This window comes from Sphaeramia orbicularis, chromosome 18, assembly GCF_902148855.1.
Source record: "Sphaeramia orbicularis chromosome 18, fSphaOr1.1, whole genome shotgun sequence".
NCBI lineage: Eukaryota > Metazoa > Chordata > Actinopteri > Kurtiformes > Apogonidae > Sphaeramia > Sphaeramia orbicularis.
In genome coordinates, this window is record NC_043974.1 from 33,351,726 (window position 1) to 33,378,154 (window position 26,429).

The following is a 26,429-nucleotide window of genomic DNA, read 5'->3' on the forward strand; positions in this document are numbered from 1 at the left end:
ACTAGTTCTTTTATAGTATTCAAGTTAAATATGTTTAAAGTGTACTTAAATTCAGGACTGAAAATGTGTTGTGGAACTATTTCTATTAATGTCAAATATCGTTAGCCTCATGGCATATTTGCCTAAGTCATATTTTTTCAGGTCGTAGCCAATGATGAAAAATGAAGTAGCAGTGTTAGGTAATGTTACATAGATATCACAATTTGGCCAAAAATATGACTTGCTATGAGGCTAATGATATATAGAAATAATATGACATGTAAATTCAGTCCTGATTAATAAAGACAGAAATAAAATAATAAAGACATAAGAAAATGTGAAAAAATAAATGTTTAGCTCAACAAAACACAGAGAAATAAAAAGAAGAGTGGTTAAATGCTTGTGCATGTTGGAGGTATTTAACCCTTTGTCGTAATGGAAGCTCTGCCACTGTCCTAAATGGTCCTAGTGTTGTCGTTACTGGTCAAATACAACCAGACTTTAGAGGAAAAAAAACAAAATACACAAATGACCTGAAGACGCATTTGATTTGGAATCGTTAACCAAACAGACTGACGCTTCCAAGGAACTGGGCTACTAGGATCTTCTGGATTTTCTTGAAAAAAATTATCTATCGTGCATGAGCACTGTATTTGCTTAGAAACTTTAATAGGCATGATTTAGCCTCATTAAAACTATGAAGAGAAAAAAAAGACATCAGTATTTGCAACCAACTGCCAGACAGAGGGAACAGTGAGACAAGGGGGAGGAGATCTAGACAAAAATTTATCAGAAATAGAATATAGACTGAGGGGAGAGATGAGGATTAAAGTAGAGACAGTCAGTTATAATACAGGTCAGATGAGAGGGTGATATTTAATTCCATCAGCGTACCCGGTCCTCCTGCTCGGCCTGCAGCTCCTTAACCCGGTCCAGTAGACCCTGTTTGGCCCGTTCCACGTTGGCCACCAAACCCGTCACCTTTATCACATCCAGCTGCCTCTCAGGCTGCGGAACCCAGATGTTCACCTGCAGGTACGAGACATGAGCCGTTAACTTTTAACAAAGGAAACCATTCATCTACAGCCCGATTCATACAGGTCTAGTACAACCTGAGGAGATCTTGTGGTTTAGACATTAACCCCCCTGGCTGATTCATGAGGTGAAGTGAGTCTGATTTACTGTTATTATTCCACAGTTCATCCTCTTATATTGACAGATGTGATCACCGTCATCGGTTTCCTGTGAATCTGTTGTTGGGTTTAGTTTGAAGTTATGCTGCTGAACTTCAAATCAGTCTTTTTCTGGTGTTTCTGTCTCTTCTCTGAACTCGATGCTTTAAATTTAACCTGTGACTAGTCATTTCTAATTAGAAAGAGGAGGAACAGAAGAAGGAGAGGAGGAAGGAAAGGAAGGAGAAAGCTAAAGAACAAGAGGACTTACGAGGAGGATATCTCCAATGTTGTGTAAAAGTCAGTGCCTACTCTGTGAACCTGGCCTTGGTCCCAGTTGTAGGTTTAACTACAGCGTTAGTCTGTAGACACTGTTCACTCTACAATAACACACCTCCATCTGATGTCTCTGGTCATAAACTTAGTTGTACTTAAATGTCATTTTGCACCTTCTCATTCTGAATATTACAGCTGTTAATATTGCTAATATATAGTCAGGGAAAAAGTTATTAGACCATCAAAAGTCATCAAAAACAATGGTTATGCAATCAGCTACTAATGCCTGTGTGTATTATGTGACTAAAACAGACAGAAAAAAAAATGGAATGTCTAAAAGCACTGTTTTTGTCAGTACAATGCCATAGATACTGAAGTAACAACTTGAGTGATTTTGGTTATTATCAAGAAAACCATGGAAAATGGATAGGTATCAGCTTTGAAATTAAACTATTATGAGCTATTTTTGTTATCATTATATTTGTCCAAACAAATGTACCTTTAGTTGTACCAGGCATTAAAATGAACAAGAAACTGAAGAAAACAAGGGGTGGTTTAATAATTTTTTCCACGACAGTACATAGATATACATACTGTTAATATTGTAAATATAGTGTCTATTCATATTTTATTTTATTCTACCTTTAGTTCTATTGCTATTTTACTTTGTTAAATTCTATATTCTATTTTCTCATTTTACTTTTAGTTTTTCTTTTTTTTTTTTTGGGGGGGGGGGGGTAATACCTGCTCTATTCTTATTTTCTGATGTATTAGGTTTTTTATTGATTGTTTGCACTGACTCAAGACCATAAAGTCTATTCTATTGTTTTGTACTTTACAGTTTTATTCTGCAGCATTACAGTTATTATCTAGGTTCTTTACCCAGATCTTTATTATACTTCTAATTTACTTTGTATAGTGTTTGTTCTTGTGTTCTGTTTTTCACTCTTGTATTCCATTTACAGTACATTGTGTGTCCTGCTGCTACACTGTAATTTCCCAGTTTTGGGATAAATAAAGTCTGTCCGTACGTCTATCTATCCATCTATCTAGTGTCCATGGACTGACCTCGTACTCCTCCATCATCTTCCTGATTCCACTGCCTTTCTGTCCGATGATGTAGCGATGCAGCTCGTACGACACCTTCACGTCCTCCGTTATGGGAACCAGCGCCTGAAGGAGGGACACACAGATCCAGGATCAGTGGAGCAGTGATGCACAAATCCCAAATACTCAACAGACACACGTAGTTAAAGTCACACATATCCATACCAGCAGCGCAGCTTTAGCCACTTCACACTTCTCCGCCCGTCCAGAGATGGTGATGATGTCACACTTGCGGGGGACGAATTCCGCCTCTGGACTGACTTCACCGTTCTCCTGTGGAGGAGCCTCCTGACCTGGAATTTAACCACAGAAGAAGCATGAACATACTAGCATGGTTATAACATCCATGTACACATTCATACAATAGACACTGAAACACTTTAATGACAAGGTATGACGTTTAGTTTTTCTGTTCAATTCCAATGAGTCATTTACAGAGAAAACAGTGTTCACTTCGTATTTTTACTAAACATTTTTTAACATCATGCACATTTTTCTATCTTTAGTGTTTATTTGCCTCACATGATCAAATAAAATCCTAAATATTTCAGCGTTTTGTTGTTTAGAAGAGTTAAAAACCACAAATAACAGTCATTATTTTAATTTTGTTGAAGAAGATCTCTGAATAAAAACTTTTTTTTTTTTTTAATTTAGACAAAACAAGCACAAAATCACATAAGTGTTGTTTTTGTCATATTTTTCTATGTTTTCCTCTTATACAAATAATATAACTGCCTGGTTTCTTAAGTCATCATATTAGAAAGCGAAAAATATTCATTATCTGCTGACGCATCCAAGTTTGATCTTGATGGAACTGAGCATGTGCAGAAGGAGCATGTGGGTTTGGAGAATGGAACAATACTGGGAACAGTTCAGTGACTTCAGATTAAGATTCTTTATTCAATATATCACAAATGCATGTGGTCAATAATCACTGTATTTATTACTTTGACTCAGACCCTGTTTCTAATAAAGTGAACAGTTGATTTCTGTGAGTTTTTCTGTGGATGATACTGGTAGTTTAATGAACACTTCCTGTCTGTCATTAGTTAAACCTCATGCTCTGTTGTGTCGTTTCTCACCTGCGGCGCTGTCGTCTCTCTCGGGGAACTTGATCTGGACCTCGTGTTCTCTGGTGATATGCTGGATCCGACAGCCTTTCGGTCCCATCACAGCGCGGTGGTAACGCTGAGGAATCGCCACCTCCACGCTCACCTGAGACTCCTGATCAATAATAAACAGTCAAAGGAGAGGAGACTGCTAGGTAACCGGGTTCAGGATCACAGCGTCACTAATGCTGATTCTCTAACGCTACATTCACACTGAAGGTTTTAATGCTCAATTCAGATTTTTTGCTGAAATTCAGTATTTTTTTTGCGTGGTTGTTCACATTATGATGCAAATGTGATGCCATCAGACTGCAAATACACTGTGTTTACAGAATTTCATCATTTTTGAAAAAAACAGCTTTTTTGCCCAAATCATCAAATACTCAATTTCCGGTTAAGTTTTTTGTGTTTCCTGAAAAATCTGAAAAAAATGACAATATTTTAGGAAGGTGATGATTTTTTGTTAATTCTTGTTCATTTTATTGAGGCTTTAATACTTAATTTAAAGCTAACTTTGTTTTTCAGTTTATTTTGCTGATTTAATGCTCATTTTGTTTGTTTACAGATTGGATGGTACTTTTAATTCCTACTTGTTACAATGACAAAAGATATTTTATTCTATGCTATTTTAATCTGTAGATTTACTGCTTATTTTGATCACTTTTGTTGATTTAATGGTCACTTTGCTCCATTTTAATAATTTATTTTGTTGATTTAATGCTCATTTTATTTGTTTACTTGCTTATTCCGTGACTTTTTTGCTTAGTTTGGTCATTTTAGTTTGCTTATTTTGTTGATTTAATGCTTATTTAGCTCCTTTTAAATAAGTTGTTTTATTGATTTATTGTTTATTTTGTTGTTTATCAGTGTACATTTTTGTTAATTCTTCAGTTTATTGAGGCTTTAATGCTTCATTTAATACTGACTCTACTGGACCATATGGATCTTCCCAGGTTCCGCCTCCTTCAGTGCAGAATCGTGACATCTGATGAAATGTGACATGACCGTTCAGACTGAAGGACTGAAGACACGTTGCAGAACATCAGATATGAATCTGATTTAGGACCAGATATCAAAGTGTTCTGGGTCTGATTTGTACTGTTCAAACCATCATAAACGTATCAGACATGGGTTACATATGGGTAAAAAGTCAGATTTGCCCATTTTTACCTGCAGTGTGAACGTAAAGTAAGTGTCCATAATTCCTCTGTTTTTCTAACATAATACATGTAAAAACAGCTAAACCTGAGACACATCTAGACCAGTTGCCCGTCTCATTACCAGGTCCTCGATGATCTCCTGGATGCGTTTCTTCGCTGCCTCCACACAGTCCTTGGCTCCCTTCAGAGTCACTTTCTGGCTGTTGGCTCCGGTTCGGGGGAAACTCACGGCCACACCGCCGTATTCCTCTGCCAGCTCCCGCAGCACCTGGCCTCGCCGGCAAACGAAGTGTCGGTGATGACGGACATCTACCACCATGCTGTCCTCCACCACGTCGTCCTGGAGAAACAGTGAGATGAGGATGAGGTTAGAGTCAGGGGTCAAAATGTTTTCAGTGTTGTCACCTATTCCTTTTGTGCAGTTTTGTCCATTTTCTTGTTTAGTTTGTTGTTTATTTTTCCATTTAGTGGTTGTTTTGCTCATTTTATTTTATTAATTTTAACTTTAGCCTTAAAGATCTAAAATTTTTTATGGGGCAACTTCCAAATTAATTTCTCTACATCTAACCAATTACAACTGACTTATCGCCTTTTATTCTAGTATTATTCCAGAGTCATGGTTCATGAAATCACTGAATAACACTGTAATGGTGGCTTTTTTCAGTCAACAATGGATTCCAAACATACATGACCCAGCTGACAAATACGTTGTGGAAAGCAAAAAGTAACAGGCAACTAGAGAGAACCCAAATATTCACATTAAAAACCAAACTGTCACATCATTTCCCAAAGATTAAGGCTTAAAAACCTAGAACTAGTTTTACTGTGACTCCCAAATGACTTTTTCTTGACATTTAACTTTCCCTTAGTGATCCGCCACCATTTATTATATTATCCTCTGTATTTTGCATTTTTCAGTGAAAATCAGGTATTTTCCTATATTTAACTCACTGATCATGTAGATGTTTATTGAAGCTAAGAGTAAATTCAAAGGTTATTTCAAGACAGAGTAAACTGAAGAAAAAGTGACTTTTTCAGCAAAATCTGTCATTAACTGAACATAAACCCAGTGTGTCCATCCACTGTCACTGATCTAACTCCATGGGTTTTACTGGTGAATCAATCAATGTTGTAGAAGATGACGGTGTTTCCACGTTTACTACGGAGCCTCTGAACATTCAGAGAGGTCATATCTGATGACCATGAAAAGATGAGAAACTGCTTTTTACACTAATTATTTACATATATTAATATTATTAGAGGATCAACTGGTATCAAATATTTTATATCAGTAGTTACTTTTGTTTGATGGTGGATGTTTACATCTTTAAGGGTTAATATTCTAAGAGTCAACAAATCCAAATGAAGAAAATAAGTTAAATCTTCATTCTTATATTAAAGGAAACATAAACTGCTCTGATATGTTGGGAAAATGTCTATGTTATGGTAGTTAAAGCAGAATTGTATCATATTTCTCTTTTGCATGATGAGCTGAAGCATCAGAGTTACAATAGATGAGGTTTGTCATTCTTGGACAAAAACTGAAGGTTCTTACCAGGTTTTTGACCAGACTCTCCAGCTCCTTCTGAGCCTGACGAACAGCCTCCTCTTTCCCTACGATGGTGATGAGCTCCTGCTCCGTGTCGTCAGGTGATGGGAAAATGATGCGAGCCCCCGTCCGGTCTCGTACACGGCGGATGTTGGCTCCTCCGCGGCCGATCAGGAACTTATGGTACTCAGGTTTGGCCTGAAGCTCGGCTGTGAAGTTACTGACTTGCTGAAAAGGGAAAAGACAGAAGGAGAGAACGAAAGAGGTAGAGGAAGAAGGAGTGATGAAGTTAAACACCACCTCCTTAGATCATGGTATATGCATTTCAGACACTAAAAGTTAACACTTTTAGGCATGATTTTAACTAAACTGAAGCTTAAAGTTTAGATGAATCCTCATTTTCTTATTCAAGCACAAGTAAGAAACATAAATGTAGTCCTGTGTGATTATTAGAACAACTTAAATCAATATAAATAAAGTATAAGGCAGGGTGTCAAACATACGGCCCATGAGCCAAAACTAGCCCACCAAAAGGTCCGATCCAGCCTGTGGGATGAATTTGTGAAATGCAAAAATTACACTGAAGATGTTAACAATCAAAGATGTTAAAATCATTTTAGTTCAGCTTCCACATACAGACTAATATGACCTAAAGAGGGTCAGACAGGTAAAACACTATCACAACAACCTATAAACAATGATAACTACAATATTTTCTCTTTGTTTTACTTTAAAAACAGTTAAATTACATGAAAATGTTTATAGTTACAAACTATTCTTTCATGAAAAAAAATGTGAGAAACATGAGCAAATCTGAACATGAAACGTCTTAAGAGAAATAAGTGTAATTTTAACAATATTCTGCCTGTTACTAAATGTTTTGTGTATTTATAGATCTACTGTGATCTGTAAGTTGTAATGAACATGTATAAATGACAAACTGAGGCAGAATATTGTTAAAGTTGCACTTATTTTTCTTAAGAAACTGGAAGTTTAATTCAAGAGTGATGGTGAGAAATGGAAATAAATGCTTCATGTTACGTCATGTTCATGTTATTCACATTTTTTAAAGGATAGTTTGTAGATGAAAACATTTTCATAATGTAATTGAACTTTTTTCACTCTAAAACAGAGAAAAGTTTGGAGTTGACATTATTTATGGGTTATTATAATATTATTTTTCTAGTCTGACCCATTTGAGATCATATTGGGTTGAATGTGGAAGCTGAACTAAAATGAGTTTGGCACACCTGGTTTAAAGTATTAGGTTCAGTGGCAGATTGAAGACTAGTATCAGCAACGTGGATTCACACGAACAGAAACAAAATAAATATAACAGGGTTAAATAAAGTCATTCTATGGAACATTCTCCTGTTTACCTTTTCTTCAGCCAGCTGCAGCAGCTGTTTCTTGGCCTTCTCCACCTCCCCCACTGGCCCTCGGATGGTGACCTTATCTGACCCCGAACCCTCTGACGGAAAATGGATGTGGACACCGCCGCAGTCCTCCATGATGGAGCGGACGAGACAACCCTTGGACCCGATCAGAGAGTTGTGGAGCTTGGCTGGGATCGTCACCTCCATCTCCTTAATGTTGGCCTGAGAGGAGAGAAGACGTTTCAGTGGGTTTTTGTCTTTTCATTGATCCATCTGATTATGACGCTCAGTGTTTCTACGTGGTTTTTCTCACCAGTTCTCTCTGGATGGCCAAGATTCGATCTCTTGCTGCCTCACAGTTGCTTTTTTTGCCAGTGATGACGATCATCTCGGAGTTACTGTTTTCTGTAGGTAGGTCAATCTTAGTGTTGGTCTCTTCACGGATCTAGCATCAAAAACAACATATGTCAATTTCTTCTGATGACACCGAAGTACAGCTGTGGCCAAATCATTAGAACACCCGACAGATCTGAAAATAATAACCTTTTTTTGCCTCCAAAACATGATTTTATTTAATAATGTTGACGAAACATGCAGATGGATGCTCTGATGAAGTGAGTCTGACTGTTTTATCCACTTCTACCTTTAATATTAGCTTAATGAGCTGGATACATTCAGCAGTATCACGGCTATGTCCTAAGACTCACCAGCATCAATTGAATCATCACACCTGACAATGATTACACAATCATGTTCCCTCACAGAAGAAGCCAAATTCTAAATAGGCAGAGCTTGTCTTTGGTAGGAAAAAGACCAAAATCTCCTTATTCTATGATCCATGGAGCATAATGATGACTTTGTTGATATTTCATTGTTTAACACTTTCAGTGCCATGGGCCGATTAAATCGGCTTTACGAAAACAACCTGTAAAGTGCCACGGGCCGATCAGATCGGCTTTGGAGAACACGCCATATTTGTGTACAAACAAACCATCCACCCCCATTTCTTTCTCACATTTCGATGACGTTCTTTCTGTGTCCCCCTTTTGAGACCAAGCAGACGGGAATTTGAGGTCACGCGACCGAATAATATTTTTATATCTTTTTAATGTTTCTTATTCTCCGGTGTTTCAACAGAGGGAGCCCTCCATGCCGGGGGGCGGCTGTGGACTCCGGGGGCTGTGGCGCCTTCTCTCACTGGGGTCCGCTCCTTTCTGGTGGGTGGGGGTCCCAGTTGGCCCTCTCCCACTAGTTGGGATGCGGGGCTGTGTTGCTGGTGCCTGGTCGCCGGGGTCGGCGGCTGCCTCCTGGTGCGGATGGCTCCCTGAGACAGCGCCTCCTAAATTGATGTTTTACTTTCACTTGTACATTTTTGTTCTGGTCTACCCGTGCTCAGTCAGTCTTCTTAAGTATGTGTGAGCTTGTGGGTTTGCATGTATATGTGTGTGTGTGTGTGTATGTGTGTGTGTGCGGGTGAGTGGGTGGGTGTGGGTGGGGGGCGGTACTGATTTTTAAACTGATATGTAAAGCACTTTGTGCTACAGTTTTTAATGTATGAAAAGTGCTATATAAATAAAGATTATTATTATTATTATTATTATTATTATTATAAATTATGCAAATTACGATCAATAATGAATCGGCTGCGTCCGGTGCGTTTTGGATCTAATCAGCAATCGGTCGGATGTTACCGAGCGGTTTCCTGCAGGATTCTTCAAATATTATAAAAACGACGCGAAATACTGAAACACAGCCAAATTCTGTGGCACTTTTAAGGCTTATTAGCCCCTTAACTGTCTGGCGCTTAAAGAGTTAATGTAATGGCCAATTTAAAAAACAAAACACAGATACGTTGGGAAAAATGGCCCGTTTACATAACCTGTAAGACAAATTTGTAAACCATTAATTGTAAAAATTGTGTTGTTTGTCTAAGCAATGTGATCTTTGTAACCCTTGGCCTACACAACCTCTTAAATATGTCTTAAATAAGTGCTCTAATATTACAAATGATACTCAACAGCACAAACAAACTGGTAAAATCAGCTTTGTTTTAATTGTCTTCCTTGATTTACTCAGTGGTTATTGTACCAATTCTAATAACATGGCTTTGCAGTATTATATATATTTATTCCTTCCTATTTATATTATCCATAAGTCTTAGTGAAATAGCTTGCACAATATGGGAGCTTTACTAATAAATGTTTTATAAATCATAATTTTTTGTTCAACATTTTTCAGCTTCTATAAAATGTTCATCCTTAACACCTGAAAATTAAAAAAACAAAAATAAACCAAAACTAGTTAATCACTGGAATTAAAATAAAACTGAAACTACTTGTAGCACTTGTAAAACTAATGAAATGAAAATTTAAACAAAAAATGTAACGGAAATTGTAAAACTATAATAACACTGGTTCGTAAGTAAAAAAGCAAACTTTACCAAGTCTGAGTCACTAGTAAATATAAATTCAGTCTAAATGCTGGTTTTCTGTTGTTTCCAAGATACAGTCTTGGGTCAAAAGGTTCAAAGGAGTGTTTGGATAAATGGACATAAACCAATATATATGTGTAATAATACTTTACCACATACATTGAAAATGTCAGATAACCAGCACTTTGGTCTTTGTCTCCAATTCATCTTATTAAAGTATGTAAGATTTAGCATATTTAATCTCCAACGAAGATAATTTGTAAAATATTGTCGACCAGTGTAATTGATTCAAATTATTTTGTGCAACATCTCCTATAATCAAAGCATCTTCCTGTGTTTTTCTTCAAACTCTCACCTTTTTGATGTTAGCGCCACCTTTACCGATGATGTTTTTGTGGAACTGCTTGAAGATGGGAACGGAGAGCGAAAAGCTGTTCTCGATCTACAGGAAAGAAAACAAACCGATGCTGTGAAGTCGTTGGTAATCATATGAATGAGCGAGACATGAAACAAAGAGTTGGGTCCCACCAGGTCAGCGATGATCTTCTGCAGGAACTTGGCACATTTCTCCACCTCGTTCTTGGGGCCTCTGAGCTGGACGATGTCACTCTTCTGCGATGGGTCGGGGAAGTTGATAATGACCTGAGATAAGACCAGGGAATTCGATTAGAACAGATTCAGAACCAATGATACGACAGTAATGACTGTGTTTGATGAAGTAGATTCCAGGGTCACCTCGGGGAACTTGTCTCGAACCTCCTTGATCTTCTCTCCCTTCTGGCCGATGATTGTCCGATGGAACTTCTGCTCCACGATCAGGTCTTTGGTTCGCTCGTTTTCCTGGAAACAGGTAAAATGTGAGTGACGACAGCAACGGGGTTTATCATCGTTTGAAAGCATCAGCTCGAATCCCGTTCTCACCATTCTCTGAACCATCTCGATGAGTTCCCTTCGCGCCAGCTGGACTCCTTTAGGGTCGCCCTCGATCCGGACCAGGCCGCTTCGCTCTGAGTCCTGGGGGATTCGAACTGACACCTTGTACTGCTCCTTAATTCTGTTGACTGAAGGAAGGGGGATGAGGAGGTGAGGAGGAAAATAAGTTCAAAGAAAATCAACATAATAAAATAAACATCTTCATATCAAAATCTAATTGTTAAATGCATCCAGTTTAATGGAAATGTACATTTTTCTGCACAAAACACTTTTATTAGAGTTCATTTTTTTCTGAAGTGCAGCAGCACGCATGTGTGATACCAAAGACATGACTTCCTGTTTCAGTGTCACATGGTTTCTTTAAGCCCCACCCCTTTAGGAGAGGACCTGCAGATCCTTTCCCGGTCATTCCAAAGGCAGATGTGAATGTGATTTACAGATTTCAACTGATTCTTTCACCTTAAAGTAATAATCAGACCCACTTTCCCACAATTTCATCTTTGACATAAAAATGAAATTTTAAAGACACAGATGAGCAGAAAATTAGTTTGAGGTCTGCCTCTGTGCCACCAAATCTCATTAGAAGGAAGTAAAAACAAGCAGGAAGATAAAACAAATGATGATCAATAATGTCAGATATTAATAAATAAAAATGTGATATTAGTGTATTACTATTTTAATCAGACCTCATTAATGTGTTTTCCTCAAGTGACACTTCTAACAACCATCTTTGTAATAAACTATTTATGTGAGGGCTGTATTCTTTTTTTTATCTGTTTACCTGTTAAAGTGATGTTTGGTTTTGATTATATGTTTTCATTTTCTGTCCATATTTTACATTTTATACTCTAATATTTTACATAGAAATCAAAGAAAACTCAATGATCATATTAAAGACTGTAAATGAACTCCAATCTGAGAGGAATCCAATCATATACAAACTGTTACTTAAATTTCTCCAAACTGCTGAATCGTGGTGTGAATAATAAATGTCCAACACCAACATATTGTGTTTTTCATTTTACTCACTGTTTGTTCCGTTCTTTCCGATGAGGTGTCTGTGGAAACGCTGGTCGATGAAGACTTCAGTGTAATCCATCCTCACCAGCTGGACAAATGGAAAAAAACAGAAAATCGTTGGTATCTCAGGGAATAAATGTCTCTAAAAATGGACATCACAGATTTTTCCATGACCTCTCAGAAACAATTTTCAGTCTGTAATTGCAAGTTATTTTTATTTGTCAGAAGAACTAATAAACCAATGAGCTTCTTTCTTTGCAGCTTGGACATTTAACAGACACATTTAAACAACACAGCCAACAAGTTTATGGCAATGTAATCGAAGGCCTACCATATCAAATTGAATACCTTTTAAAGACTTTTTTAAGGTATTAAATGCAGATTTGTAAATTCGAGACTTTTAAGACCCCGCAGGAACCCTGTGTATGTCATACATGTGTGTACTGACCAGGTCTTTGATGATCTCCTGTATCTGGGCCTGAGCTTGTTCCACCTCCTCCGTCGGTCCTTCCAGACTGATGCGCTCCTCCCCATCTGTGAACTCTATGTGAACCTACACACATTGATGAAGATAAAGGAGAATGAAAACACATTTCTGTAAGTCTATTTATGTAGTTTACAACTGTCTGGCAGCCTCTATGTTTGACTGTTTATTTGTTGTGGCATGTTTTGTAAAGTTAAAAAAAAAGTATTAAAAAAAAGGAGTATGAAAACACCCACTGGAGCTAAACTAGTGTTTTTTGCGCTGATGCCATTATTACATTTGTTTGTTTCTGGTACTCAGGGTTATATCAGCGCCCACCCTGAGCCTCTGCTGAACAGCCTTCAACCCAGTGACTCCAATCACCCTGCCACAGTGGGACAGATTTGTGTAGTGTTTTACGTCTCTGACGACTCCACCTTCTCCTCATTCTTACCCGTGGCAGCTGCTGTGTGATCCGGCCGATGTTCTGTCCTTTCTTGCCGATGATGAAGCGATGCAGCCAAGCCGGAGCGGTCACCTCCACCACCATCACACTCTTAGCCTGAATGCACAAAACAGGCCAAGGTGAGCATACTTTATACAAAAACACAGATAGACGACAGAAGGAAAGGCTTAACTTAAAGATACTGACTAAATACTACATGTCATATTCCCACACATTTTAGAACGACCCATAATATAAACTCAATGACTCTTCACAACATTTAAGTACAACTACTTAAGTGAAGTTGTAAAGACTGACAGGCCATTTCCCATATTTGATGTCATTCGAATATGCATCATATTTAAGACCTCCAGCAGGGGCAAAATAACTTTTTGGTCAAGCCCTTGATGTGAACAACTTGGACACGAGGAGGATTTATTATTTGTTGTATTTAGTTAAATATGTAATATTGAGTATGCACGTCACAAGATAAAAAGGTGTGGATATGATGCACGTGGACAGACGCTCATGGGAGTGGGACGTCACGCTGCGTTGGAAGCGTGCCAGAACAGGAGATCCAGTGGAACTGAATCGGTGGATTTAACCTTTTGTTTTTTGGATTAAACTTTTTCCCCATTCCATGTGGATTACTGACTTTCAAGGAGCACTGGAACCAACATGGGCCAAAACCGTGGTGGTGTTGCACAGAGCCGTAAGTAGAGCCTGCGGCTATGCTACTACTGCTTTGCGTTGACTGTTGGCGTGCGTGGACCTTTGGGAACTAAGGGGGGAGGTGTTGAGGGAGGGGTTGAACAGTTTATGATGAAAGCATTATAGTAATTGATTTTTGTTTAATGTGGTGTGTTGGCGAAAAACTTTATATGACTGCCTTGTGGTGTGTTCGTGGTATTTCGGTTTAATTGTGGATGTGCACGAGTGCGGTGTGTGTGTGTGGGTGTGTGTGGGTCGGGGATTCACCTGTTGAAATTAAAAGGCACGTACAGAGCCAAACAAATTTTTGTCTTTGTCTTATTTTCCCCTGCTGACGGTTAATCCACCCGCGTCCTTTAATGCGTGGTAGTGGAGGCGCTTTAGAAATAAGTGAACTGTTACAAAGTTAAGTTAATAACTGTATTAAAAAGAAAAACCATTTTCATTTTCTTCTCAGGGAAACTGTGAAACTAATGAGCCATTGTAATGATGTAGATAAAAACAAAAAAATAGGCCAAAATGCAGTGTGTTTAGTCAGCAAAAAGCCCCTGAGCCCTCATAACACTAAAGAAAACCCTCAGGTCAACCATATTTTTAATATTTCTCTAAAGTGTCTTCATCCAAAGCCAACAGATTCTTCATTATTGGCAAAATTCACAAAATACTTTCAAAATATCTGCTTTAAAATATGGACTTACAGTTGATTTTTACATCGACATAAATGGAATAAAAACAAAACACAATAATTCCGAAATAATTGATTTTCCAAGTAATACAGTTAATTTCATTGCGACATTTGACTTAAACTGACTTTTTCATCTGAATTTCCCTGTTTTGCTGTTTAATCGCTTTTTTTTTTTTTTTTTACATTTATCTCAACTTAGTCACATAGGGGAGTATGCATTATGTAAAAATTTCCATCGGTTTTCTGAATCTGAAAAAAAAAAAAAAACCTTCACAAAAGTCATGCAAGTCAGGTACAGTCATAGTAATAAATAAATGTTTGATGTGTTCATCTCCACCTCTTTAACTGCTTTCATGAAAGTCCAGCGTCACTGTGGACAAAAAAACACCAATTTCATTCATTGTCTGAGACCAGCTTTCTACATGACGTCCACTGCACCAACTTCTAAATGAAACGTTCAAACACAAACACTTCCCTCCTACTGAGGTAAAAGTAGAAAATGAGCTCCAAACTGGTGCGATCTGGACAAAAAAACCTGTGCGTATGTGTGCATTCTGCTGTGAGATGAGTTTGTACAACTCTACAAAGAACAACACTTAAAAAGAGAGATACAGCAAAAGCAATCAATAACCTTCCTCCTATACACTGTGAAATCACTTCACACATCAATGGAAGAGGTTTTCTACTTTATAAGACTCAAACAAACTGAAGACCCAGGAAAACTGATTTCACTGTAGACAGAAAAGGACAGTGTATTAACCTGAACAGACTAAGGATGTGTATCTCCATTACTGAGGGTAACGCAATACGCTTTACAATGTATTGCCAACGGCCCAACGCATTAAATATACATATACAAACGTGATGTAATTCACCTCTACTGAGATGCAGAAAAAGTTGACAGGATTTAAGTCAACACAAAGTGATGCGATGCAGCACAGGAAGAATATGATGCAGTGCAGGTCAATAGATAATTAATAAATCAGATTTTTCTGATTCTTCTGATGATGACAATACATACTAAATGAAATAAAAAGCTTCAGTTTTACTTCACATGTTTGCTTCGCTGGTTCAGCAGCTCAGTTAATCTTATTTCACTTTCAATGCTCTCTAGTCAGTGTTTCTTATTAATGATCCAGACTGTGGTAGACCACTATAGTCCATTTTGATCCACCATGCTCTTATTTAAAGCTGCGTATGACATTTGTCACCAATTTTTCATCAAATCTGTAAAACCCAAGTGATAGGCTAAGTATCACCAATCCGTTAGCCTTTCCGTGATTACACACCTGAATCACTCCCCTCACAGTAAACAACTTGTACTCCATCACAAACAATCCATTTGTTTACATACCAATCTGAAACCTAAACGAAACAGTCACTCAGGTTTTTTCAGAATTTCACACAGCCGCAATAACAAGAGGCAATGAAGCAGCTGTGGCCATAATGTGGCTGTGTGGAATTCTGAAAAAACCCGAGTGAAGGTTTTGTTTAGGTTTTGGTTTGGTATATAAATATAAATTACATTTTACAATATTCACATGTGCATGCATGTACACAAAATGTACAACCAAACCACATCCAGAACCAGCAGCGCCTGAAACCACCAGACCCTTTACCACCAGCATTTGAAACCACCAGAACAGAACCAGACCCTGAACCAGCAACCTCTGAAACCACAAAAGAACCAGATGTCTCTCTGTTTTAGAACAAACAATCCTGTCACAAAAAAATGTGACTAATCTAAAAAAACCTGAAATTGCTTAAGAAAAATAAGTGGAATTTTAAAAATTTTATGTCTCAGTTTACACCTGTGCATTACAACTTACAGATCACAGTGGACCTACAAATACACATTTAATAACATCATATTATTAACATTTTGGAGTTCAGAACTAAAATGATTTTGACACCCTTGATTGTTAATGTTTTCAGTGTCATTTTTGCACTTTGCAAATTCATCCCACGGGCTGGATTGGACACTTTGGTGGGCTGGTTTTGGCCCACAGCCTGTATGATTGACAACCCTGGTCTACAATGTTCTTGCTATGTTTTTTTATGCGAATTGGATTATATGATGTCTTCTTCTACTTTACTGCAGATGGGAAGAGCTGTTTATGTTTTAATAGTGTTAGATTTATGAGTAACTGATCTGAGAAAATTTGTGAGTACTGTTTTGGCTAAAGATGGGAATCGTGTGACTCAGTTCCCTGGAATCGTTAGTCTGCTGCTTAACGATTCCACTTTGTGGTTACACAACGTCATCACATTATCTCCATATTTTGGTTGAGAAGCCTGAAAAGTGTGGTTGCAGGGGGAAATACCTCCAGCTTGCGCGAACATTTAACCACAGCATCCAATTAATCTGGATCTGCATGTCTCTGATTGGCTGCTTAGCAAAGGGGGTGATGACTCAGCAAGAGGTCTTCTGTCTCAGCCGCTAACATTAAACTCCTCCGGGTTCTATTGATGCTGTTAATATTAGCGTCATTTCACTGTGCCAACCTGCTTTACTATTGTTTATGAATAATCTCCATGTCCTAAAATTACATTTAGACAACGACCAGGCTGAGACCTTGGCCTTTTAACCCTTTATGAGGTTTGTTCGATTCGCATGGAAAAACGTTAGTGCATATTTGACATTAAAGAGTTGATGCAAACAAAGCCATTTGTACTATATTTTACTCCCTCTCCAATGATAGAGAATCAAATTGATATCAATAATGGAACTGCAATCACTAAATTCTTATCAATTCCCATCCCTAATTCCAGCTGTGAATCAGGTGCAGTCTTGTGGCAGAACACTGGTCTGTTCTTCCTCTCAAGGCCATGATTTATCCAAGCTCTGTTTTTTTTTCTGTGCATCGTCGCTCTGGGGCTCTATTTATTTAATGCCTGCACCATGGATGTGACCTGTACCGGACTCACCTTGGCGTAGACCTGTGTGAGCGCCGGACCCAGCTTGTCGGGTTCCCCTCTGAGGATGATGGTCTCTGAGCCCGAGTCCAGCGGAGGCATCTCCACCGACACCCCTGTGGCCTCCAGGATCTCCTGCAGGGTGTTGCCTTTGGGACCGATGATGTACTTGTGCTGCGATTTCTTCACTTCTACCGAGATCGTCGTGGTCTTCCTCTTCTGCAGGGTTGGAGAAGAGTCAGCGGTTAAAAAGACGTCCAGTGAGGAAGGAGTACGGGGAAGCGGTGGTGTTGAGGGATAGATATGGACACAACAGGAGACAGAAAGGAATGAAAGGCAGGAAATATGAAGTAGATAAGATTTAACAGAGTGAATAGACGGGTCCAAAAGGTGAGAGGAAAGTAATTGAAGGTGATTGAAAGCAAGAAGGAAGCAGCAAAACAGAAAAGGGAGAAAAAGATATTTGTTTTTGCCTCTTGACAGATATACGCCAAATGACATTAGCATTCTCATCCTGTTGTTCTCTACTCAAATCCAATTTTCTTTCCGCATTATCTCCGGTTCGCCTATCACTAGCGTCAATCAGATGCACACACACTTCTTTTCCATTGTGTTTCACCCATCCACATTTTATTGTTATTTTGTACCTATAAACTTCAATATTTAGAGCTTATTTTGGGCTCTTCATTCGAAATAGAGGAGAGAGCAGAGGACAAGAGAATGACATGAAGTTAAAGGTCAAAGCGAGTAGGAAATCTAGTATCTGATGTGGATATTTTTGGTGTTTTACAGCTGCACCTGAATATTAAATGACCAGAATTAGTTGGTTTTAAGATTAGAAATAAAACTGTACGATGACAGAATAAGGTATTTATGTCTCGATTTCTACCTTAACTGTGTGTATATTTATGTATACAGTTATATAATGTTTACCTGCCAAGTAAAATACACTGCTGAAACACCAAATCATGATCATTAATTTTTTTTTATTTCATTATTAACCCATAAAGGCCCAAAGAGTCACTGGCAACCAAAAGCATCTACTGACCTAAATTGTTTAATACCTGTTGATCCACTAATCCTATAAATACATGTAAATAATTGTTGTATAATACAGTTTGTTGTCTTTTCATGGTCATCAGGTCTGATCCATTTGGATGTTCAGAGGCTCCATCGTGAACGTGGAAACACCGTCATGTTCTACAACATTGATTCACCAGTAAAACCCATGGAGTTGGATCAGTGACAGTAGATGGAGACACTTGGTTTATGTTCAGTTAACGATACTAAACTAAAGAGGATAATAATATAATAAATGGTGATAAATCACTTAAAAAAGGTTAAACATAGAGACAAATTAATTTGGGAACTGCCACAAAAGTAGTACTGGGTCTTTATGGGTTAGTTTAAGACAATTACATTTAAGACTTCACAGACACAGACACCGGACATCAGTCTGTTTGTGACATTGGTTCTGATCAAAGGTTAATCAACTCAGCAATAGTTTTGACCAACTTGTACCTAAATAATGGAGGAAACTTGTGAATCTGTATCCTTTGTAGAGGTGGTCTTCTGGTTTAGTCTAGTTAAATGTACGAGCTTAAACTACACAGAAAAGTGAGCTATATCAGCAACTTTATGCACAGCGTCACAAGACTAAATTCATCAACAACAGTTATATGCAGCATGGTAACATGAGCATAGTATTATATTCTTATGTGTTATATTGTCATAAACAGAAACACAGAGCTGTGTGTAATGTACTGCTGAACCGAGGCCAGTAACACAAACAAGATCGCATTTCAGCCAAGGGTTGGAAGATGCTCACAGCGCATGTCACATCTGTTTACTATCAAGTCCACAAGTGATGACCAGAGGAGATGTAGTGACTTAAGTGTCAAAGAAAACCAAAGCGGCACCAACGTCACCATGATAAAGCTGAAACCATAGACGAGGCAACACGAAAACTCTGCATAACGTTGTGCTGAAACTGATGAAGGCGCTGCTTAATATTTGCATATCCAGACCGATTTCTGCTCTTTATTAGAGCTGGACCAATACAGCGTCTCCTTCTTATTCATTTGTGTTTGTTGTTGTCAAAACACGTTAGAGATGCATTTGTGATACCAAGTGGAGTGGAAGTGTGAAACCCAGTTGGTACTGGTTCAGTCCAGTGTTCGGCTTCATCTCAAATCAAATCAAATTTATTTATACAGCATCACATCATAACAAAACTTATCTCATGACATTTTACATTTAGAGCTGAACTAAACCAGACTCTCAGGCCAATTTAAAGAAACAGAACAGAATCCTCCAGGAGCAAACACTTGGTGACAGTGTCGAGGAAAAATGTCCTTTTAACTTCCCTTTGTCCCCTCTTAGGATGGACAGACAGAGATGGAGGAAGATGGAGAGACACATAGATAGACAGACAGACAGATAGTCTGTGAGTGAGTGAGTGAGAGAGAGAGAGAGAGAGAGAGAGAGAGCGAGAGAGAAAGAGAGAGAGAAAACTGCAAATCACTTTTATTTGCTACAGTTTGTTTTTTCACGTTTTAAAGCAGAGTTTAAAGTCATTGTTTCTTAATACATAGAACAGTGATACTCAAAGTGTGGTCCGCGGACCACCAGTGGTCCATCAGTGCCTCCAAGTGGTCCGCGAAAGAACGTCATAAAAAGTCAAATTTATATCAGTGTTTCTAAAATCATACTCATCTGACTTCCAAAGCAAAGTGATGTTGTTGTTTTCTAAATTAAAAGTGAATCAAATGTAGCCTAAATAAGCCTAAGAGTCAACTTTTATTGAATGTGTCTTTGCAAACCCACATTTTGCGTCACTGTCTCTATACAGTTAGGTTACCTAGGTTGCCTATTGTCATATCAAAGACCTCACGTGACTTGTGAATTGTGGTGGAAATGAAGCAGAATAGCTAACTATTCAGAAACGAAGAGTGAAATGAAGAGTGACTTGAACAGTTCTAAAATACGACAATGGATCGGTGACTGAAGAGAAAAGCTAGAGAAGCAACGAACAATATCAGCAACAACGTGCAAAGACATTCTGTTAGCATTGAGCTGTTAGCGCCATTTGTAATATACTGCAGGGTTAATTTGTAATATACAAAATATAATGATATTGTAATATAGGCTGTTTAAATAGTTGTGGGGGGTTTTTTAGGGTGGGAGTTCAAAACTGGCTGGCTGGTTGTGGTCTGTGATTTTTTTTTTTTTTTTTATGATAAAGTGGTCCTTGGTGTGAAAAAGTTTGAGAATCCCTGACATAGAAAAATGATCCAGTCTCTTCCTACAGAGGGAGGTGTACTGGTTATTGATTAAACACTGGTGCCAGATCAGTGCTCTGGATCGATCAATACCCACAACTATGGAATAAGTATCAGAACTGAAAAAGTCCGATCTCTGCATCCCAAGTCCCCCATTAAACTCAAACGTCTGTCTTTAGAGTCAGCATTTATTTAGTTCTAGGGCCTTTTAGTAGAAACTGAGTCTAATACTGTGCAGTTAAACCCCACACACACTACACACTGGAAAATCAAATACCCAGCAACGGAAAACATTAGTGATGCTGTAAACGTTGTGCCTGCAGAGGAATGCACAGTAACTGAAATTTAAAGAGCACTTAATGTTGACAACTGGAGGAGGAGGAATCACAAGTGGACCCGAGAATTCACAAAATGACTGGAGTCGTGGTTCTGACACCAACAGTATAATCCAAGGGTTTTATGGTCTTAACTGGTATCGACGGACATGGATAAAACAGTCAAATAATAGCTCTAAAACATACAATAATCAAAGATATGAGGTTTGTGTTTTCTATGTTCCTCAAATGTAAAAAAAAATATGTTTCCCTGCAGTGGAGAAATGACATACAGACAGTGAAAACAAAATTAAATTTTCTAGTATTTGTTAAAAATGTTTTTGATCATTCGTAAATTTCTGTCCAACATGATGAAGGCGATGATGAATTTCATTTCGTGACGCCTGCGACAAAGTTGCTGATGTAGTGGAATACATGTATATATTAAACATTTTATATATTGCATTTATATAAACTTATATAGCTGTTATGTATTAAAAAAACAGAATCATATATCGTATATATACAAATTTCCTTATAATTTAAATATAAATTATAGTAGATTGCATATTATATTTACATTGGTTTATATTTAACATATATTTAGTGGATTATGTAGAATTATACATATGATAATTATTCTGATTGATATACAGGGTGGGGAAGCAAAATTTACAATGAACATTTAGTTGTTTTTTCTCAGCAGGCACTATGTCAATTGTTTTGAAACCAAACATATATTGATGTCATAATCATACCTAACACTATTATCCATACCTTTTCAGAAACTTTTGCCCATATGAGTAATCAGGAAAGCAAACGTCAAAGAGTGTGTGATTTGCTGAATGCACTCATCACACCAAAGGAGGTTTCAAAAATAGTTGGAGTGTCCATAAAGACTGTTTATAATAGAAAGAAGAGAATGACTATGAGCAAAACTATTACGAGAAAGTCTGGAAGATACTATTAAAGAAGAATGGGAGAAGTCGTCACCCGAATATTTGAGGAACACTTGCGCAAGTTTCAGGAAGCGTGTGAAGGCAGTTATTGAGAAAGGAGGACACATAGAATAAAAACATTTTCTATTATGTAAATTTTCTTGTGGCAAATAAATTCTCATGACTTTCAATAAACTAATTGGTCATACACTGTCTTTCAATCCCTGCCTCAAAATATTGTAAATTTTGCTTCCCCACCCTGTAGATGTATATACTGTACACGTTGTAAAGTGTGTGTGTGTTGTATTGTAGTAAGGAGTGGATTAAATGAGTGCTTACTTCTTCACACTCCTTTTCAATAAATAACAGTGAATTGTAATAAGCATTTCTTTTGTATTTTTTTTTCTTTTATAGTTATTTTGATTTGGGCATTTGTTGCTTTTGTCAGTGGCTGTATTATGCTTTTCATTATATGTCAGAAATAAAACACTGATTCATTCAATTTGGATTATTCCAAGTTTGAGTTTTGATCCCAGTTAAAACCATGAAACCTGTCATTTACGTGTCAGATTTTGTCACACCGGCGACAAAGTGAAGTAGCTTTGGAGAGAAGCGAAAATAAGGCGAAATGTGTTTTTGTCTGCTCCTACATGAGCCTGTTTGTAAATCAGATATTATTTACTTGTATCAAGAGACTTTGTCAACCCAGAAGAATCTGCAACTCCTAAATCCTTACGATAACGAGAATACACTAGAGAAGAAACAACTCTAAGTGTGAATAGACAAAGAACAGAGTGTATAAGAATGTGAACAAACGAGTGAGACAACAGACAGCGCTGCATGTCTGACTGACGAGTCGGTGTAAAAGAATATGACATCTGTTCATCTTTGGAAATAAAGTCATGAGGACAAAAAGTGAACAATCACGTCTGCAAGTTCCCTCGTTCTTACTCACTTTATTTGATCACCTTTGTTCATTTTTTTTTTTATGTTTCTTGGTTATACATTATTCATTCTTGTTCAATATTCTTGACCATTATATTCATTTTTGCACATTTTCTTGATTATTTTGTTTATTTTATTCATTTTTGTTCATGTTCTTGATCATTTGAACAGTTTCGTTCAATTTCTTCCTCATTCTTTTCATTTTGTCAAATTTTCTTCGATTGTTTTTCATTTTTGTTCATTTTCTTCAGTATTTTGTTCATTTTAGATCATTTTCTAGGTCATTTTGTTCATTCTTGTTCACTTATGTGATTACCTTTGTTCATTTTCTTGATTATTTTCTTTATTTATTGTTAATTTTCTTGGTTATTTTATTCATTCTTGTTCACACAATCGATTTCTTGATTTTATTCATTTTTCATCATTTTCTTGGTCTTTTTGTTCATTTGTGTTCTTTTTCTTAATAATTTGATCAGTCTTGTCTTGACTGTTTGATAGTCTTGATTATTTTGTTTATTTTATTCATTGTTGTTCACTTTCTTGATTATTTGACCAGTTTCGTTCATTTTCTTGATCATTCTTTTCCTTTTTGGCTCATTTTCTTTGGTTATATTCATTTTTGTTCATTTTAGATCACATTCTTGGTCATTTTGTTCATTGTTGTTCACTTATGGGATTATTTGATCACTTTTGTTCATTTCATTATTTTCTTAATTTACTGTTAATTTTCTTAGTTACAATATTCATTCTTGTTCATATTATTTTTTTTATTGATTTTTGTTGATTTTCTTGATCATTTTATTATTTTCATTTTTTATTCTATCCATTTTGTTAAATTTTCTTTGGTTATATTACTCATTTTTGTTCATTTTCGTCATTATTTTGTTCAGTTTAGACTGTTTTCTTGGTCACTTTGTTCATTCTTGTTTATGCTGGTGACCATGATGGACAGGCTCTTGTCTCACCTTGTCGTCGTAAATGGCTCGGATGCGACTGAGTGCCAGTGCCACCGCTTCCTTCTCCCCCGTGATGACGATCTCGTCCTTGGGCAGGCTCGGTGGAGGGATGCTGATGCGAGCGCCGGTCTCCTGGCTCAGCTCCTGCACCAGCCGGTTGTGGGCACCAGCTATGAAGGGGTGAAAGGCCTTCTCCAGGGACAGACGCTCCACGGCTCGCTTGTCCTGGTGGGTGGGTGTCAATGAGGAGGAAGGACAGGGATTCAGCAAACTACAGAAAATCAGAATCAACCCCAGTTTCTGTCTTTTTGACCCTGGGCTGACCTGTTCGGCAGAGATGAGGAGGATCTCGTGGCGAGCCTTCTCGATGCCCTCCTTGGTGCCCGTGATGCGGATGTTGGCGCTGGGGTCATCCGGCCGTGGGATGGCGATCTTTGTGGCCGTTTTCAGCTCCAGCTCCTGCAGTTTCTCCCCGTTTTTACCGATGACAAAACGGTGGTGCTCCTTTGGGATAGCGACCGTCGCTGAAGCCTGTGGGGAAAAGGAGGAAATCTGTGTTAATAAATCTTTGGACAAGTGTGAGCATTTCTTTTCCTCGATCTGTCCATAATTAAATCCAAAATCCAACTTCTGAGCTGCAACTACACACTGAAGATGCAAAGACACACACTATTTTCTTTTATAGGGATTTACTCATGATGTGCTTTCTTATGTTCACACGTTCCACCAAAGCCTCTCGATTTACACCATTTTACCTGAGACCTCACCAAAATAAAAAGCAAAATGTAACCCTTAATCCAGAACGACAGTGGATGGTATCAGACTTACAGCAGAGGAAAACATATTGGGACACCCTTAAACTTTTACACAGTCTCAAATATTATCTTGTAATGTTTGTGGGAAAATCTTTTATGTGTTTCAAAAGGTGCAGCTGCATCAGACACAAACAAATACCAGAGATTTTTTTTTCTTATTGTTAACAAGAAAAAAATGACAGTTTCATCATGTCAAGTCCTGGATGTGTTTCATTATCTTCAGAAACATCCAGTTTTGACCTCAATGAGACTGAGCATGTGCAGAAGAAGCATGTAGGTTTGGAGAATGGAACAATGCTTGGCACAGTTCAATGATTTAAGACTGATGCTTAATGTAATATATCACAAATGCATGGAGTGAAGAAAACTTTTGTCCACCACTGTAGGAACAGACCTGCGACAGTGTTGACAAAGTGTAGACAAAGGTCTTGACAGTGCAGATTACCTCCCCTGAGACAATTTAACCTGTTTAGTGTTAAATTTTCAACATATTCACACAAATCCACGGTTAATGACAGAGTTGCTGCAGTTTCTCATTTACACGACATCAGTGATGAATTTACATTTGCAGCTCTTCACATTTCTAGTTCTTTACCATAAAAAGCAACTATAGCGAAGACTGAGATATCTAAAAGCTCCATTTCCATTCAGTATGTGAACAAAAACATAAGTATTCGACCTTGCGAACAGGACAAAGTGTCTCTCTGCGCTATTGTATCAATAACTGCAGCTCAGCTAAACAGGTGGACCTCAGTGCTCCAGCGGAGGTGGAAATCAGCATGTTTGCTGCTGAAGCTCAGAGGGGCCGCCCTTGGGAGCTGACGGTCATTTTTCAGCTGAACTTTTTGTCCCAAACTGACCTGCTGACACAGCTGTTTATATTTTCTAACAGCACATAATACTAACTTTTCTTTGGGTACATTTAGATTGAGTTTAGATCTAAAATGCTTTTCAAATGCAGATAAAAGTAACAGGATGCAACGATAATGAAACAGTGACAATGTGTTTGACCTGAGGAGTAAAAACTCAAGTGAGTGACCAGTCCAAGTCACTGTTACAGAATAATACCAATGCTATTAATTTAATTAGTACATTTTTAGAGCAGTTATATTATTTGTAGTCCAATGTAAAAGACTATTTCATTTTATTTTTTTCTTATCAAACTCTATGCAACCAAAAACACAACAGAATGTTACTTGTAATCTGACAAAGACAATCTAAGTCCAGGTTTTACGCATTTGTTTTTCCTCAGGTATCAATACAGTAATGCAGACCTAAAAAAGGCACTTTATGAAGATGTTTACTGAGTTAGAACTGCAGAAATGGAACAAGTTCAACAAAACACAAAGTGTACAGAAACTGCACGTTTTGAATGCCACAGCAGGTAAACTAACAAGAAAGACACACGTGTGGATTACATTATTCTTATATAATTATGAGCTACGATTATAGGTTTATAAACCAACATCATTAGGAAATCTGGCGTTAAGCTGCATATTTCATGTATCTGTTTAGTTGATGTGATGGATGACACGAAGTCTTGTGACTCTTACATGGAAGTTAATAATTAGAGAAAATACAGGTGAAAATTCAGACTTGCCTTGATTATTTATTTCATTTTTGATCAATACATTAGTCATTTTATTCATTCTTGTTCATTTCTTGATTATTTGATCAGTTTTGTTCATTGTATTCATTTTTAAATTTTCTTTGGCTGTATTATTGTTTTTTGTTCACATTCTTCAGTATTTTATGTTTTTTATAATTTTCTTGGTCATTTTGCTCATTCTTCTTGAATTTCTTAAATTTATTAATCAGTTTTGTTCATTTTCTTGATTATTTTATTCC

General features: G+C 37.5%; 1 protein-coding gene across 1 annotated transcript in view; it reads right to left on the reverse strand.

The window, feature by feature from the left end:
* hdlbpb (high density lipoprotein binding protein b) overlaps positions 1–26,429 on the reverse strand; it is a 42,803-nt gene that overhangs the window by 5,785 nt on the left and 10,589 nt on the right. The window contains exons 6-23 of the mRNA XM_030161839.1: positions 24,091–24,297; positions 23,776–23,991; positions 17,345–17,551; positions 13,030–13,137; positions 12,561–12,665; positions 12,122–12,200; positions 11,081–11,220; positions 10,895–10,999; positions 10,688–10,801; positions 10,515–10,601; positions 8,042–8,173; positions 7,732–7,950; positions 6,359–6,580; positions 4,925–5,143; positions 3,617–3,758; positions 2,700–2,827; positions 2,496–2,600; positions 874–1,008 (exon numbers count right to left, since the gene is read on the reverse strand). Of these exons, the coding sequence (XP_030017699.1) occupies positions 874–1,008; positions 2,496–2,600; positions 2,700–2,827; positions 3,617–3,758; positions 4,925–5,143; positions 6,359–6,580; positions 7,732–7,950; positions 8,042–8,173; positions 10,515–10,601; positions 10,688–10,801; positions 10,895–10,999; positions 11,081–11,220; positions 12,122–12,200; positions 12,561–12,665; positions 13,030–13,137; positions 17,345–17,551; positions 23,776–23,991; positions 24,091–24,297 (2,670 nt within the window). The remainder of the gene's footprint in view (positions 1–873; positions 1,009–2,495; positions 2,601–2,699; positions 2,828–3,616; positions 3,759–4,924; positions 5,144–6,358; positions 6,581–7,731; positions 7,951–8,041; positions 8,174–10,514; positions 10,602–10,687; positions 10,802–10,894; positions 11,000–11,080; positions 11,221–12,121; positions 12,201–12,560; positions 12,666–13,029; positions 13,138–17,344; positions 17,552–23,775; positions 23,992–24,090; positions 24,298–26,429) is intronic.